General features: G+C 45.9%; 1 protein-coding gene across 1 annotated transcript in view; it reads left to right on the top strand.

Moving 5' to 3' along the window:
- Positions 1 to 313: 313 nt before the first annotated feature.
- Positions 314 to 15,703, top strand: part of DHX8 (DEAH-box helicase 8) — a 49,417-nt gene continuing 34,027 nt past the window's right edge. Inside the window, exons 1-12 of the mRNA XM_040434886.1 lie at positions 314 to 447; positions 3,788 to 3,935; positions 5,863 to 5,948; positions 7,004 to 7,076; positions 7,175 to 7,260; positions 9,658 to 9,767; positions 10,371 to 10,694; positions 10,783 to 10,927; positions 11,485 to 11,688; positions 13,202 to 13,289; positions 13,553 to 13,650; positions 13,818 to 13,965. Of these exons, the coding sequence (XP_040290820.1) occupies positions 3,833 to 3,935; positions 5,863 to 5,948; positions 7,004 to 7,076; positions 7,175 to 7,260; positions 9,658 to 9,767; positions 10,371 to 10,694; positions 10,783 to 10,927; positions 11,485 to 11,688; positions 13,202 to 13,289; positions 13,553 to 13,650; positions 13,818 to 13,965 (1,465 nt within the window). The 5' untranslated portion in view covers positions 314 to 447; positions 3,788 to 3,832. The remainder of the gene's footprint in view (positions 448 to 3,787; positions 3,936 to 5,862; positions 5,949 to 7,003; positions 7,077 to 7,174; positions 7,261 to 9,657; positions 9,768 to 10,370; positions 10,695 to 10,782; positions 10,928 to 11,484; positions 11,689 to 13,201; positions 13,290 to 13,552; positions 13,651 to 13,817; positions 13,966 to 15,703) is intronic.

The raw sequence follows: 15,703 nt of genomic DNA, 5'->3' as shown, positions 1-15,703 counted from the left end.
GGTATCGAGTATCACAATACTTTTTTGTGGTATCGAAATTGAATCAAACTTTTGGTATCGTGACAACCCTACTCCACACAATGCCTTCTGGTTCCCTTTCTAGATATAGGTCACATCAGTGTAAAGACCCCTATAAAATACAAAACGGCCGTCACACGTTTCCTCTGTCGTATCAACGTACTCTTATGTTATGAATTAGACATAGTGCTGCCACCAGAGGGCGCTCACTGCTTCTCACGTTGTAAATACAGCAGAGATGTCCTCTTACTGTGGGCGGAAGTGATGTAATGCAGAGAGGTTGAAGTGGCGGCGGCCATATTGTAGGTGGCGGAAGGAGGTTGGGTATACGCCACATTTGACGTAACCGGAAGTGCACCCCACAGCATAATGGATGAACACAATCTGAAGCGAGAGACGTTGTGAAGCGGAGAACGGTGTACACCTTCGGTATGTGTATGTATAGGACACGTAATATAGTGTCAGGAGGCGGGAGGGCTGTCATGCAGCTGCGAGGAAGCGTTACCTGCACAGAGACCTCCGTTGTGTATACACAGCAGGACTGTATGTAATATATGGTCAGGGCCCGTATGTGATATGTGGGCAGGAGGTCAGGGACTGTATGTGATATGTGGGCAGGAGGTCAGGGACTGGATGTGATATGTGGGCAGGAGGTCAGGGACTGTATGTGATATGTGGGCAGCAGGTCAGGGCCCGTATGTGATATGTGGGCAGGAGGTCAGGGACTGGATGTGATCTGTGGGCAGGAGGTCAGGGACTGGATGTGATATGTGGGCAGGAGGTCAGGGACTGGATGTGATATGTGGGCAGCAGGTCAGGGACTGTATGTGATATGCGGGCAGGAGGTCAGGGCCTGGATGTGATATGTGGGCAGGAGGTCAGGGACTGGATGTGATATGTGGGCAGGAGGTCAGGGCCCGTATGTGATATGTGGGCAGGAGGTCAGGGACTGGATGTGATATGTGGGCAGGAGGTCAGGGCCCGTATGTGATATGTGGGCAGGAGGTCAGGGACTGGATGTGATATGTGGGCAGGAGGTCAGGGACTGGATGTGATATGTGGGCAGGAGGTCAGGGACTGGATGTGATCTGTGGGCAGGAGGTCAGGGACTGTATGTGATATGTGGGCAGGAGGTCAGGGACTGTATGTGATATGTGGGCAGGAGGTCAGGGACTGTATGTGATATGTGGGCAGCAGGTCAGGGCCCGTATGTGATATGTGGGCAGGAGGTCAGGGCCCGTATGTGATATGTGGGCAGGAGGTCAGGGCCCGTATGTGATATGTGGGCAGGAGGTCAGGGCCCGTATGTGATATGTGGGCAGGAGGTCAGGGCCCGTATGTGATATGTGGGCAGGAGGTCAGGGACTGGATGTGATATGTGGGCAGGAGGTCAGGGACTGGATGTGATATGTGGGCAGGAGGTCAGGGACTGGATGTGATATGTGGGCAGGAGGTCAGGGACTGGATGTGATATGCGGTCAGGGACTGGATGTGATATGCGGGCAGCAGGTCAGGGCCCGTATGTGATATGCGGGCAGCAGGTCAGGGACTGTATGTGATATGTGGGCAGGAGGTCAGGGACTGTATGTGATATGCGGACAGGAGGTCAGGGACTGGATGTGATATGCGGTCAGGGACTGGATGTGATATGTGGGCAGGAGGTCAGGGACTGGATGTGATATGCGGGCAGCAGGTCAGGGACTGGATGTGATATGCGGGCAGCAGGTCAGGGACTGGATGTGATATGTGGGCAGGAGGTCAGGGCCTGGATGTGATATGTGGGCAGGAGGTCAGGGACTGGATGTGATATGTGGGCAGGAGGTCAGGGACTGTATGTGATATGCGGGCAGGAGGTCAGGGACTGTATGTGATATGCGGGCAGGAGGTCAGGGACTGTATGTGATATGCGGGCAGCAGGTCAGGGCCCGTATGTGATATGTGGGCAGGAGGTCAGGGACTGGATGTGATCTGTGGGCAGGAGGTCAGGGACTGTATGTGATATGTGGGCAGGAGGTCAGGGACTGTATGTGATATGTGGGCAGGAGGTCAGGGACTGTATGTGATATGTGGGCAGCAGGTCAGGGCCCGTATGTGATATGTGGGCAGGAGGTCAGGGACTGTATGTGATCTGTGGGCAGGAGGTCAGGGACTGTATGTGATATGTGGGCAGGAGGTCAGGGACTGTATGTGATATGTGGGCAGCAGGTCAGGGCCCGTATGTGATATGTGGGCAGGAGGTCAGGGACTGGATGTGATCTGTGGGCAGGAGGTCAGGGACTGTATGTGATATGTGGGCAGGAGGTCAGGGACTGTATGTGATATGTGGGCAGGAGGTCAGGGACTGGATGTGATATGTGGGCAGGAGGTCAGGGACTGGATGTGATATGTGGGCAGCAGGTCAGGGACTGGATGTGATATGCGGGCAGCAGGTCAGGGCCCGTATGTGATATGTGGGCAGGAGGTCAGGGACTGTATGTGATATGTGGGCAGGAGGTCAGGGCCCGTATGTGATATGCGGTCAGGAGGTCAGGGACTGTATGTGATATGCGGGCAGGAGGTCAGGGACTGTATGTGATATGCGGGCAGGAGGTCAGGGACTGTATGTGATATGCGGGCAGCAGGTCAGGGCCCGTATGTGATATGTGGGCAGGAGGTCAGGGACTGGATGTGATATGTGGGCAGGAGGTCAGGGACTGGATGTGATATGCGGTCAGGGACTGGATGTGATATGCGGGCAGCAGGTCAGGGCCCGTATGTGATATGCGGGCAGCAGGTCAGGGACTGTATGTGATATGTGGGCAGGAGGTCAGGGACTGTATGTGATATGTGGGCAGGAGGTCAGGGACTGGATGTGATATGTGGGCAGGAGGTCAGGGACTGGATGTGATATGTGGGCAGGAGGTCAGGGACTGGATGTGATATGCGGGCAGCAGGTCAGGGACTGGATGTGATATGCGGGCAGCAGGTCAGGGACTGGATGTGATATGTGGGCAGGAGGTCAGGGCATGGATGTGATATGTGGGCAGCAGGTCAGGGACTGGATGTGGGCAAGAGTGTAGGGTCAGAGACTGTTTTTAATATATGGGAGGGGGTCAGGGTCTTTATGTGGTATATGGGCAGGAGTGCAGTGTGGGGGACTGTATGTTATATAAGCAGGGCTGTGGAGTCGGAGTCGAGGAGTCGGAGTCGGGGGAAATTTTGGGTACCTGGAGTCGGCAAACAATGCACCGACTCCGACTCCTACTAAATTTAGATTGGAATAAAAAAAAAAAGCAAGTTTAAATGTCCCAATTCACAAAAAGACAGAGGAGTCGGGGAGTCGGAGGTACATAAAACTGAGGAGTCGGAGTCGGAACATTTATCTACCGACTCCACAGCCCTGTATATAAGGGCAGGAGATCAACATGAAAGGCTGTATGTAGTATATGGGCAGGAGAACAGGGTCAGCAGGGTCTGTATGTGCTATATGGGCAGGGGGCCAGGTAGTGTACACCATATGGACAGCCCCTGCCCTACCTGTTACGTTCTGAAAGCACAGCCTAGCCCCTTCCCTGACAGCAGTGGTTAGGACTTGTCTGCCCGTCCCTTCCAATCCGTCCTAGTGCTGAAGTAGGAAGCGTCTGCTTTCCCGGAGGTCACTCCTTCAGATTTGCCCCCATCATGGTAGTAACTTGGGGTCATTATTGTAGAATACACGGATAGTGACTGTTCTCATTACCCATATGTATGATATTGCTTGTATTGAAATCTTTATTTCTCCTTCTTTTAGACCACACTGTACCTGACCATACCGTTGGGTCTTTGAGCAGCGATCATGGCAGATCTGGAAGAGCTGAGGAAACTTGAATACCTCTCCTTGGTTTCCAAGGTTTGCACAGAGCTGGATAACCATTTGGGGATCAATGACAAAGATTTAGGTGAGACGGCTTTTCCTGACTGAAGGAGTGAATATGGTCCCAGAAGAGGGTCTCGAACATGCACCTATATGTGTACGGGGTGTGGTGTTGAGGAATCTTCTTTACGAGCTGCTCCGGAGTAAGGCACCTTTCAGACAAGTGATATTTGCACCCAGGTGTAGACTAAACCCTGACCCCTTAAATTCAATGGGTACATTCACACTGGCGTTTTTTTTTTGCATGGACTATTGGTCTGTAGGAGAAAATTTCTGCGTTTTTCTATTTTGGTCTAAATTTCCTGCAAGACGTATTTAAGTGAATGGGTCTGTGAAAAGAACTGTGTGCGGTCTGTTAAAAAGCTAATCCTGGTTCGCCGTCCTGAACACAGACCTGTTTCTATTGCAGGGGATGTGCACCCAGACATGTTAGGCCTGTGAAGGCTATAACCTCCGGCGCTTGGTTGTTCTCAGAACTCCATAGAAATAAATGGAGCATGCTGGGAGTGGTAGTTTCACCACAGCTGGAGTGCCGGAGGTTGGCCATCACTGTTTAGAGGATTACACTGATGGAGTCCATGTGTGTAAAGGGGTTGGCCAGTTTGTAAAACTGTTTGCAAATAACCTTGGACAGACCCTCTTCTGTTTATAACTGAATGATTCATCTAGGGGCAGCACAGAAAGTGGTGATTTTTAGTGAATCACGTCACCGCCGCTATCTTGTGCCCTAGGGACGCAGCAGCTGATTAGGGATGAGCAAATGAATTCTAACAAATCTGTTCATCTCATCGGCAGGTTCTTCACCTCTGAGGGGCTGTCACGGTAGAATAAGCGCCCACCTGTCACTTCATTGACAGAGCTGGACATCTCGCCCAGCCCCGACAGTCTCACGCTTGTGCCGCTGCTCCGTGTTGTGACGCACAGGCTCTGCTTCCAGCATATATGCACAGTCAGCGGAAACAGGGACTCTGCGCCTGCACCGCTTCTCGGAGCAGTGGCGTAAATGCAAGATTGTCAGGGTTAGGGGAGATGTACGGCTCAGGTGGGTGCCTCTTCACCTGCAGGGACAGCACCTACCAGGTGAAGAACTGGATTCACTCATCCCTAGTGCACATGTTTACATAGCCCACAATTGGGGGTGCCTTCTCCTGCGTGGCGGTGGTAAGTTATGATGTGACATATGGATGTATGTATGTCACCCAAGAATTAGATTAAGACCCCTTGCTAAATATTTTTACGTACGGCTGGACTCCTTTGAACACATTTATATGTTCCTGAATTATTGAATGATGAAAATCAAGTCGGCAACGTTCTGCTTGCGCTTCTCATAGATAGGATGTTTGCCAATGCAAAGCACCTGCCAGCTGCTTCGGCTTCAATATGGAGGTGCACCTTTCAGAAAGAAGCAAACGCTACCTCCTTTCTTCTCATATTCTGGACATCTACCATAAGTGCTTGAGATGGGACTGAGGCTTTAAAGAGGCACTGGAAACGTAACAGTGGATGGAGCTGAAGCAGAAACCTCTATTCGCCTGGCATTCTGCTGCTTGGGTCCCATTCACTTGAATGGATGATGGGTCATCCATATCTGATGACCGGTGGTCTGACTCCTGGCATCTGCACTGCGCTCTTCTGCAGAAGCACCAGAACGACACTGCTCCGTCCGCTGTGGGACAGAGCTGGTTATTGCAGCACCGCAGAAGTGTATTTCCGCCACCGGAGCTACAATATAAAAGTCCTGGAAAAAACCCTTTAAGTAGCACAGGGGCCACCCTGACTAATAATGGGAACTATTCCCGTGCTATATGGTAGTCAGGTCACTAATGCGGTCTGATTCAAGGATTAATAAGTCAACTGAAAAAACCTTACAATATTAATATGAAGTCGTCGTTGTATGCATACCGTCCACATCTCTTGGTCTGATAATTCAGTATGACTTTTATCTCTTGCAGCTGAGTTTGTCATCGATCTCGCAGAGAAATTCACTACTTTTGACTCCTTTAAATCAGCTCTAGAGAAGAATGGAGCCGAATTCACTGTAAGTCTTCTGTCATTTCTCTCACCTCCGCAGCCAAGTATATTCTTCCTGTTATTCCATCTGCCTGGCGTAGATGCATGGCTCTGACAACGTCCCTATGAAGAGGAATTGGAACTTGTCACAGCTTGGTCTTAGAGAATTGCATTTTGAGCTGTCACCTGCCATGTTATAGGAGGAATAGGAATAGCTCCCTGTGCAAGGATTAACTTCCTAGACGTGTTGCAAGGCAGAATCGCTCTCTCCCAAGAAGGCAAACACTGATGAATAGTCATCATTGCTTTTGTGAGAATTGAAATTTTTAGATGATCGAGTATGATGTAAATGGTGCCTGTACTCATTGGACACAGAATGGGGTCAGGAATGTGATTCCCCCCCCCCCCCCCTTCACCCACAGTCCTGAGTACGTTTTTCTGTTCGCTTGTGAGTCAATTGATTCTGACAGTAACTTTATAGAAATGTTCTCAAAATAATATTCCCCAATATAATTAGAGGTTTTCCGGGAATTAAATACAGATGATCTGTTCTCAGGTTAGGTCATCAATATCTGATTGGTGGGGGTCTGACTTCCTGCGATCAGCTATATGAAGGGACCATGGTAGCTTGACAAGCACAGCAACCTCTTTGTAGTATACCAAGAACAGTGCCATACTTTGTATAGTGGCTGTACTTGGTATTGCAGCTTAGTTCCTTTCGCTTGAAACTGTACCATGGGACCGATGGATGTGACGTCGCAGGCCCGTCAAACAGCCGATTGGCTGGGGTGTTGGGTGTCTGAACTTGGATAACCCTTTTAAGTCTCAGAATCCTTCTGTAAAGTTTTCAACTTTTGCAGTGTGCTTAGTCATATCGCTAGAATTCCCACATTCAATTTATTTTTTATTTTTATATGGATTTTTCCATACATATGATTTGTCATTGTAAAACATGCTCAATATTTCTTACAGTATCAAATGTGCATGTGTGTAGCAAAATATATAACCTTAGAAAACCTCCCTAATAAAATTGAAACTTGCAAATGTTATTGCAGATTCACAACCGTGTTACTTTCTCGACAGGACTCTCTAATAAGCAATCTGTTGCGCTTGATTCAGACCATGAGGCCACCAGCAAAGCAGTCGACAAGTCAAGGTTTGTCAGGTCTTCCTGCATATATTTAGATGTATACCTGTGGTTAAATATATACAATATAAAGTTAATATTTCTATATATTCTTTTTATTCTTTAAGAAGCAAATTTAAAACCCAAGTCTGAAAAGGAGAAGCTGAAGGATTTATTCCCAGCACTTTGCAGACCAGACAACCCCAGAATTCGGGTAAATACATATATATTATTGTGTGTTTAGTAATCAGGATCTCTCTGTGTTATGGGCCCTTTATACAGGCAGACAATTGAAACACTCGTTAGCGAAGATTTTGCTGTGTAAATGCACCGCCAATTACCCAATGAACGAGCAAAACGCTAGTTAATCGGGTAATGGTATTTTTTGTGCCGCACAAAAAACCGTTGTTTCCCCAATGGCAGGTCATTCTGTGCAAACACGGTCTGCTGCTGGGACAGTATGGGGAAGAGCGATGGCATTAGCAATTGCTCCTTCCCATACTCTGGAGATGACAGCATGTAAATGCACTGGTCTCCTCCACTAGCAATCAGTAGATTGTTGGAAGGGAACTCTTCTTTCCCGACAATCTACCAGATCGTCGTGCTGTATAAAGGGACAATTAGCCCCTTCTACCCTGCACTGTAATAGTGGATGGGAGCTGGGCTGCAGTAACCCAGCACGGCTGGGGCTGTCTGCTGTTTGTTCCAGTGTCTTACAGCTCCTGTTACCAGCTGACCGGTGGGGATATCAGACCCCCATTATCCTAAAGATAGGTCATCAGTATCAAAGTCCTGGAAAGCTCCTTTAGTAAATCAGACGAGTTGCAGACAGATCACGTTTTCTGTGGTTTCACTATGCCTCCTGAGCTATAGGCTGCTTTCACACACATGAAATATCAGCTACATTTTAGAGGCCCTAATGTGGCTGCAATGCCTGGACCATCTGCAGATCTACTTACCCAAACTTAAATCGCCATAAAAACCTGTATTTCAATGTGGCTGCCGTTGATGGTAGATATTGGGGTAAACAGGAATCCTGCATATTGGATTTCAACTTCCTGAGGCTAGATAAACATCTGCAGTGAAATTCCAGTTTTCTCTGGGATAAGAGCAGAAAACCGGAATCTCTGGCGCCCATTGAATCTCATTTACTATAATGAGGTCCATCAGATTTCTGGCATGGTTATAAGCGTTTTGCTGGACAGAATTCTGTTGCATGTAGCAGGATTTTTATTTTATTTTTTAATCTGAGCAGAGGCTCCTACCAGGGTATTCATCTCAGATGTTATCCTTGCCTAACTATTTGTTCTGTCACGCAGATAAGCAACTTTCAAGTGTCTTGGATGAGAGGAAGAAGCCTATAGGAGAATTGCTTAGCTGTTCGATGGTCACTGAAATACTGCAATTTATCCTCTTCTGTAGCAGAAGTATTTTATTGATGGTGTAGTTATGTTACTACTGTATGGAGTCTGGCCTGAATACATTTAGGCTGTGCGAGTAGGGTTGTTTTCGGTATCGAATTTTCGATACCCATTCGATACTTTTGTCCTGGTATCGATACGATACCGGGATTTGCCTTTTATCGATACTAGGCTGTGCTACTGCACAGCCCAGTATCAGAGAACATGAGCGTGGTGCTCTCAGCGCGGCCATGTTACCTCAGCAGCTCGGCGAGAAGGAAGCAGTCTCTCCCTCCCCCCTGTGCTGCCGCTGCCACCAGTGGGGACGAAGAGGAGGGCACAACCCCCCCAGTATTAAATCATTGGTGGCAGTGGCCACAGGGTCTCCTCACCTCCTCTCATTGGCGGCAGTGGCAGCTTCTGATCAGAGCCCCAGCAGTGGCTACTGAAGCCCTGGCTGCCATGGTAAGCTCCCTGCTGCTGTGTGTACTATGCACAGGGCAGCAGGGAGAGTGTAAGAGCCTATTCTCCCTCATAGAGATCTATTAGGGTGAATAGGACAAGGGATGAAAAGATCCCAGGTTCTAACCCCTAAGGGGGGGAAATGGTTATTAAATAAGAAGTAAAAAAACACACCAAAATATTAAGTATAAATCACCCACTTTCCCAATTTTATATATAAACAATAAATAAACATATTACATATCGCCACATCCGAAAAGTCCAAACTATTAAAATATTTAAAAAAATCTCCTATGCAGTGAACGCTATAAAAGAAAAAACGCGCAATTCGCCATTTTTATTTTTTTGGTCACCTTGTCCCCCCCCCCCCTTCCCCCCAAAAATAGGATAGGACTGTTCGATTATGGGCCGGACGTTCCATAATATGCGGCATGCATGCAGCTTTTTTTGGCTGGCGTTTTATTTATTTTTTGCGTGGTATCAAATGGTATCGAGTATGGCAATACTTTGTTATGGTATCCAAACCGAATAAAATTTTTGGTATCGAAACAACCCTAGTGCGGAGCAGAGCACCTGATTATACAGTATCCCCATCATCCACCATAGTTGCCTAAGCACTGGTGCCATCTATTAATGACATTCGCCGACCCTTTGCCTCACTGTGTATCCAATATGATTATCATGTAAGGTACCATGGACTTTTATATACCAGAGTTTTATTAAGAGGACAGTTTTGCTAATTTCTACAGAGCATGCTGGATCCGGATGATGTAAAGGTGGCTGCAGATGTCTTGGAGCAACTTGATGCGTTAAAGCCAAGTATGGAGGGAAAGGCGAAAGAGAAGAGCAGTAGACACAAGTGAGTATCGTTATTCCTGTATAAAATAGTTTTAGTAATATTACATGGCGTCTGGCGCAGGAAATCTTAGTTATGCGCACCTTTCTCTTACTATTGCTGCATAATTTTAGGTTGGGCTCACATCTGCGTTCATCTTCCCATTCTTCTGGTCTGTCAGAAGAACAAAAAATAAAAATAAAATTAAAATGGATCCTTTAGTTTAAGCATCTGTTGTGCTCAGTTAGATATTTTTTTTGTGCAAACTGATACTATCTGTTTTTGAGCATCAGTTTGTGTCACTTCCGTCAGATCAGTTATTTTAGATGGGAGAAAAGGTTCTCCCATCAAAAATAACTGATCTCTGATGGAAGTCATGCAAACAGATCAGTTTTTTTTTCTTCTATTCTCGTGATTGATCAGAAGAACAGAAAGCTAAATGCAGATGTGAAGCCGTCCTTAGGCAAGTTTTAAAAGTATGTAGGTGATGACCATTGTAAGACCTGTGATGAAGATCAATATTGGTTGTCATCCAGTTTTTATAGAGACTACCTGAGGATTATTGGAGTGGGTTTTCTTATAGTTTTACACTGATTTCTATCTTCACAAATATAATTTTAATCCCAGGGATAAGAAGAAAAGAAGCCGCAGTAGAAGCAGAGAGAGGAGTCGAAAGCACAAGCACAGGTCCCGCTCTAGATCTAGAGAGAGGACGAAGAAGTCAGGTAGATACAGGTCAAGGAGTCGCAGCCCTATCAAAAATCGACACCGGAGCCCTATTAAGGAGGAACACACAAGCAAAAACCATCGATCTGAAAAGAGTGATGAGCGCTGGAGGGAAAAGCATGTTGACAGGCCCCCTCCAGAAGAGCCATCTATCGGTGACATCTACAATGGCAAAGTCACCAGTATTATGCAGTTTGGGTGTTTTGTTCAGCTGGAGGGCCTGAGGTAAGAGTCAGATGACAGCCACCAATTGCCTTTCTACTGTATTTATAAAAATGTAGCGATAGAAATAATGGATCATCTGCTCACACAGGAAACGCTGGGAGGGCTTGGTGCACATATCCGAGCTCAGAAGAGAAGGACGCGTGGCAAATGTTGCTGATGTCGTCAGCAAGGGTCAAAGAGTAAAAGTTAAGGTGCTTTCCTTCACTGGATGCAAAACCAGCCTCAGTATGAAGGTGAGTTTGGGGTGCCATCATAGACCCTCCGGTTTAATGATATCGTCAGATGTGTTTGCAAAAGGCAATGGGGTGAATTTGGCACATTCTGCTCTCAAGAATTTTTTCTTCAAGTCTCAAAATATGGCTTTTGCGACTTTTTTTGATGTTACTTGCACCAAATTTCTGTGTTTGTTTTTTTTTTTTTTTTTTTTCATTTTTATACCACTCTCTCCAGTTTTGAAAAGTAGGTGAGAAAGTAGGCATGGTTAGTTATGTTAAGGAGTTTCACTCCAGATATGACTGGGACGTTTTATACAAAAATAAAAAAAAGTCCCAAAGCCCCTCTAATAGGGTGGGTGGTGCAGAAAACTGGAGTAGCATTTATAGACAAAAGCATTAGGTTTAAAGATTAGCAAATTGTATCAAACAACATCTAACGTTTGATAAATTTGGTGCAAAGTATGCCAACACAGACTCTCATATTATCCTCGTGATAAATTCCCTACAATATCTGTTCACAAGACGCTATTAAATGCATCATTTATCAATATTTACTTGCTGTTTTTTGACTGCAGGATGTCGATCAAGACACTGGAGAAGATCTGAATCCTAACAGGAGGAGGAATCTGGTTGGGGAGAACAATGAGGAGGCTTCCATGAGGAACCCAGACAGACCCAACCACCTCTCATTAGTAAATGCTCCGGAAGTTGAAGACGACACCTTGGAAAGAAAACGTCTCACCAAGATTTCTGACCCTGAGAAGTGGGAGATTAAGCAGGTGCTCTATCTCAATTATTGGTTGATTGGATGTTTTTCAGGTAGTGTTGAGATATATTGTATAGGGAAGTAGAGTTTTGGAAGAACGCTGTCCAGATAAGATCATAAACAGTATTATAAGTAAAGCATCTAAGGCTCATCTCTATATTTATGGCAATCTATGCTTTTGGCAAGGAAAAGCTTTGAGATGTTAAAGGGGTTCTATCAGAATGAAAACCTATTAGCCAATAAATGTGGCTTAGACTTCCTGGACCCCAAGGGTTCACAAGAACAAGGGTCCTGTTTTTCCTCTTTGAATGGAGTGAGGTTAGCCATCACTGCTATAGACTTTGAACGGAGCTACAGTAGTGCATGCTCTTCCACCACTCTGTCCAAATGCTGGACCCAGTGCTCAGAGTCCTGCAGATTAGATACTTATCACCTATCCTGTGGATTGAAAATAAGCTGTCATTCTGGAGGAATCCCTCTAAGATGTCTTAGCCCTTTTAGTGCCATTTTACAGAGTACTTGATTTGCCTTTAAGACAAGCAGTCCGACCTCAGACTTAGGGCTCATGCACACAAACGTATTTCTCTTGAATGCATTGGGGGACACAGCACCATGGGTATATGCCCAGCTACCACTAGGAGGCACTAGATATAAAAAAAAGGTTGGCTCCGCCCAGGTGGGCTATACCCTCTCCACAGCACTAGGCTATCCAGTTTTTAGTCTAGTGCCGTAGGAGGCAGACCTGACCTTCTTTTTTCCTGCAGGTCTTGCTGCTATTTTATTTTATTTGAACGTATTTTCTTTCCATTTCCGTTCAGTTTTTTTTTTGCGGACAGTATATGGAACCATTCATTTCAATGGGTCTGCAAAAGAAAGGAAGGTACTCTGTGCGTATTTCCGTTCCGCAAAAAAATACATATCCTAATATTACGGACAAGGATAGTACTGTTCTATGAGGGGCCAGCTGTTCCGTTCTGCAAAATACGGAATGCACACGGACGTCATCCATATTTTTTGCGGACCGCAAACTACATACGGTCGTGTGCATGAGGCCTTTAAGTGTAACTGTCATTCATTATTTTATTTTTGTAATGTGTAGGGGCAGTGATACTGACCATTTTTGTAATATACTTCAATTACTGAAACCGTACATTTCTGTTAGAAAAATAGCTCTAAAGTGGCCCATTTTGAGCCATAGCAATGCTCTTCTGTGCACATAACTGTGGAGACTTGCTCAACACTGACTGTGTTATGTGAACAGAAGAGCGTTGCTATGGCTCAAAATGGGCCACTTTAGAGCTATTTTTGTAACAGAAATGTACTGTTTCAGTAATTAAAGTATAATACAAAAATGGCCCCTACACATTACAAAAATCATTTAGAAGGAGATGCAAATGAACACCACCTTGTTGGTCAGATGTATGGAGTCACTTTTTTGTGCATTCAGCCCAAGAAGAGCTTCCCCCCCCCCCCCCCAATGTGCTGATTAAAAGAAGCAGAAAATGAATTTAGTTTCTGTCTCTCAGATGATTGCTGCCAATGTGCTTTCTAAAGAGGAATTTCCTGACTTTGATGAAGAGACTGGTATCCTACCCAAGGTTGATGATGAAGAAGGTATGTAATGTTTTTTTCCCACTGTGCATCTAATTATGTCGCCAGATATTAAATTCTTGGCTGCCCGTGGCACTACGACATGCACAGTCTGTACATAGTGTGCGTCGGGCTGTCACACAGCAGACGTCTGACGGGCAGTTGGTGTCGCCGCTGAGTATCTACGCACTTCATAGTGGGGTGTATTGCTTCTTCTTTTTTCTTTTGTGTTTGCCCATCTGTGTCTATTCGCATTTTGCAAATTGTATAACTTTCTTTTGAAACAGATGAAGATCTGGAAATTGAGCTTGTAGAAGAGGAGCCTCCATTCTTACGAGGACACACAAAGCAGAGCATGGACATGAGCCCAATTAAAATAGTAAAGGTATGGAGTCTTGTAATTTAGCATCAGTGTGTTCAGACACTGGGGAGACTAATTGTTTCCCATTACAACCAGCTACGTTCCAGTTTCATTTTCCTATTGCTTACTAACGTTATCGAAAATCCTTTGTTTCTTGCATCTTAATTGATAAAAAAAATGTCTAATTGCAGAATCCTGATGGTTCCCTGTCTCAAGCTGCCATGATGCAGAGTGCTTTAGCAAAGGAGAGAAGAGAACTGAAGCAAGCACAACGGGAGGCAGAAATGGACTCTATCCCAATGGGCTTAAACAAACACTGGGTGGATCCTTTGCCAGATGGTTTGTATTCATCTCTATCCACCTTGTTTTGATGCCAGTCACAGCTTACTTGTAGAAATGGAAACTTTATCATAAAAGGGCTCTGAACTCGTGTCACTGAATTAGGGATCGACCGATTATCGGTTTTACCGATATTATCGGCCGATATTCAGGATTTTGACAGTTATCGGTATCGGCATCTATTTTGCCGATATACAGATAACGTAATGGGAACACAGAACGCGCTGCTCTCAGCGCTCTCTGTGTTCCCTCCGCAGCACAGGGGAGAAGGAAGCCGTGTCTCCTCCCCCTGTGATGCCGCTGCCGCCAATGAGAGGGGAGAAGACAAGAGGAGGGGCGGGGCTGTGGCCGCTGCGCCACCAATGAAGATGAGTCTTTCATTAATTCATATACAGGAGGCGGGAGCTGGCTGCAGAATCACATAGCCGGCTCCCGACCTCTATGAACGGCAGCTGCGGTCCACGGTAGTTAACCCCTTAGGTGCTGCGGATCGCAGCTACCGCTCATAGAGGTTGGGAGCCGGCTATGTGATTCTGCAGCCAGCTCCCGCCTCCTGTATGTGAAAGAGAGAGGTATCTTCATTGGTGGCGCAGTGCGCCCCCCCCCCCCAAGCCCCCCAGTATTAATCATTGGTGGCAGTGGCCACAGGATCCCCTCTCACCTGCTCCTCCGATCGGAGCCCCAGCAGTGTAAGCCTGGGGCTCCGATCGGTTACCATGGCAGCCAGGACGCTATTGAAGCCCTGGCTGCCATAGTCAGTAACCTTGCTGCTGTGTGCACAAAGCACAGAGCAGCAGGGACAGTGTGAGATCCTATTCACCCTGATAGATCTCTATCAGGGTGAATAGGACAAGGGTTCTAGTCCCTAAGGGGGCTAAAAGTTAGTAAAAAAACCCACAAAAATATTAAGTATAAATGAAAAAGATTTACAAAAAAATAAAATAATAATACACGTTAACAATAAACATATAAATTTTCAGCAGATTTGTGTAGGAAAAAATTTTTTTTCTCAAAAATAAAAATACCCAGAATATTGGTATAAATTATCGGCTATCGGTCTGAAAGTTGACAAATTATCGGTATCGGCCCTAAAAAATCAATATCGGTCGATCCCTACACTGAATCCCTGGGTGTACTTTTACCATGGCGTGGCTAGGAAATACAGAAAGAGATTAAAAAAAACATACATTTCTGTATTCACCTCAAGGCTATGCACACTTTTTACTTTCACTTTGTACGCCCATCTAATAGCCCTTATGTCTAAGGCTACTTTCACACTGGCGTTTCTGGGTCTGCTTGTGAGATCCGTTTCGGGGCTCTCACAAGCGGCCCAAAACGGATCAGTTCAGCCCCAATGCATTCTGAATGGATAAGGATCCGTTCAGAATGCATCAGTTTGGCTCCGTTCAGCCTCCATTCCGCTCTGGAGGCGGACACCAAAACACTGCTTGCAGACAGATCTGTAAGTCAATGGGGACGGATCAGTTTTCACTGACACAATATGGTGCAATTAAAAACGGATCCGTCCCCCATTGACTTTCAATGTAAGTCAGGACGGATCCGTTTTGACTTAGTTTTTTTTTAAAGAATAATGCAAACGGATCCGTTCTGAACGATACAAGCGTTTGCATTATTGTTGCGGATCAGTCTGTGCAGACACCAGACGGATCCGCTCCGAACGCAGGTGTGAAAGTAGCCTAATTTACAAAGAGGTTATAAACACATATTTAAGCCACAT

The sequence above is a fragment of the Bufo bufo genome, chromosome 6, assembly GCF_905171765.1.
Source record: "Bufo bufo chromosome 6, aBufBuf1.1, whole genome shotgun sequence".
Lineage (NCBI taxonomy): Eukaryota > Metazoa > Chordata > Amphibia > Anura > Bufonidae > Bufo > Bufo bufo.
Note: the sequence above shows the minus strand (reverse complement) of the source record. Positions and strands in the feature narration are given on the sequence as shown.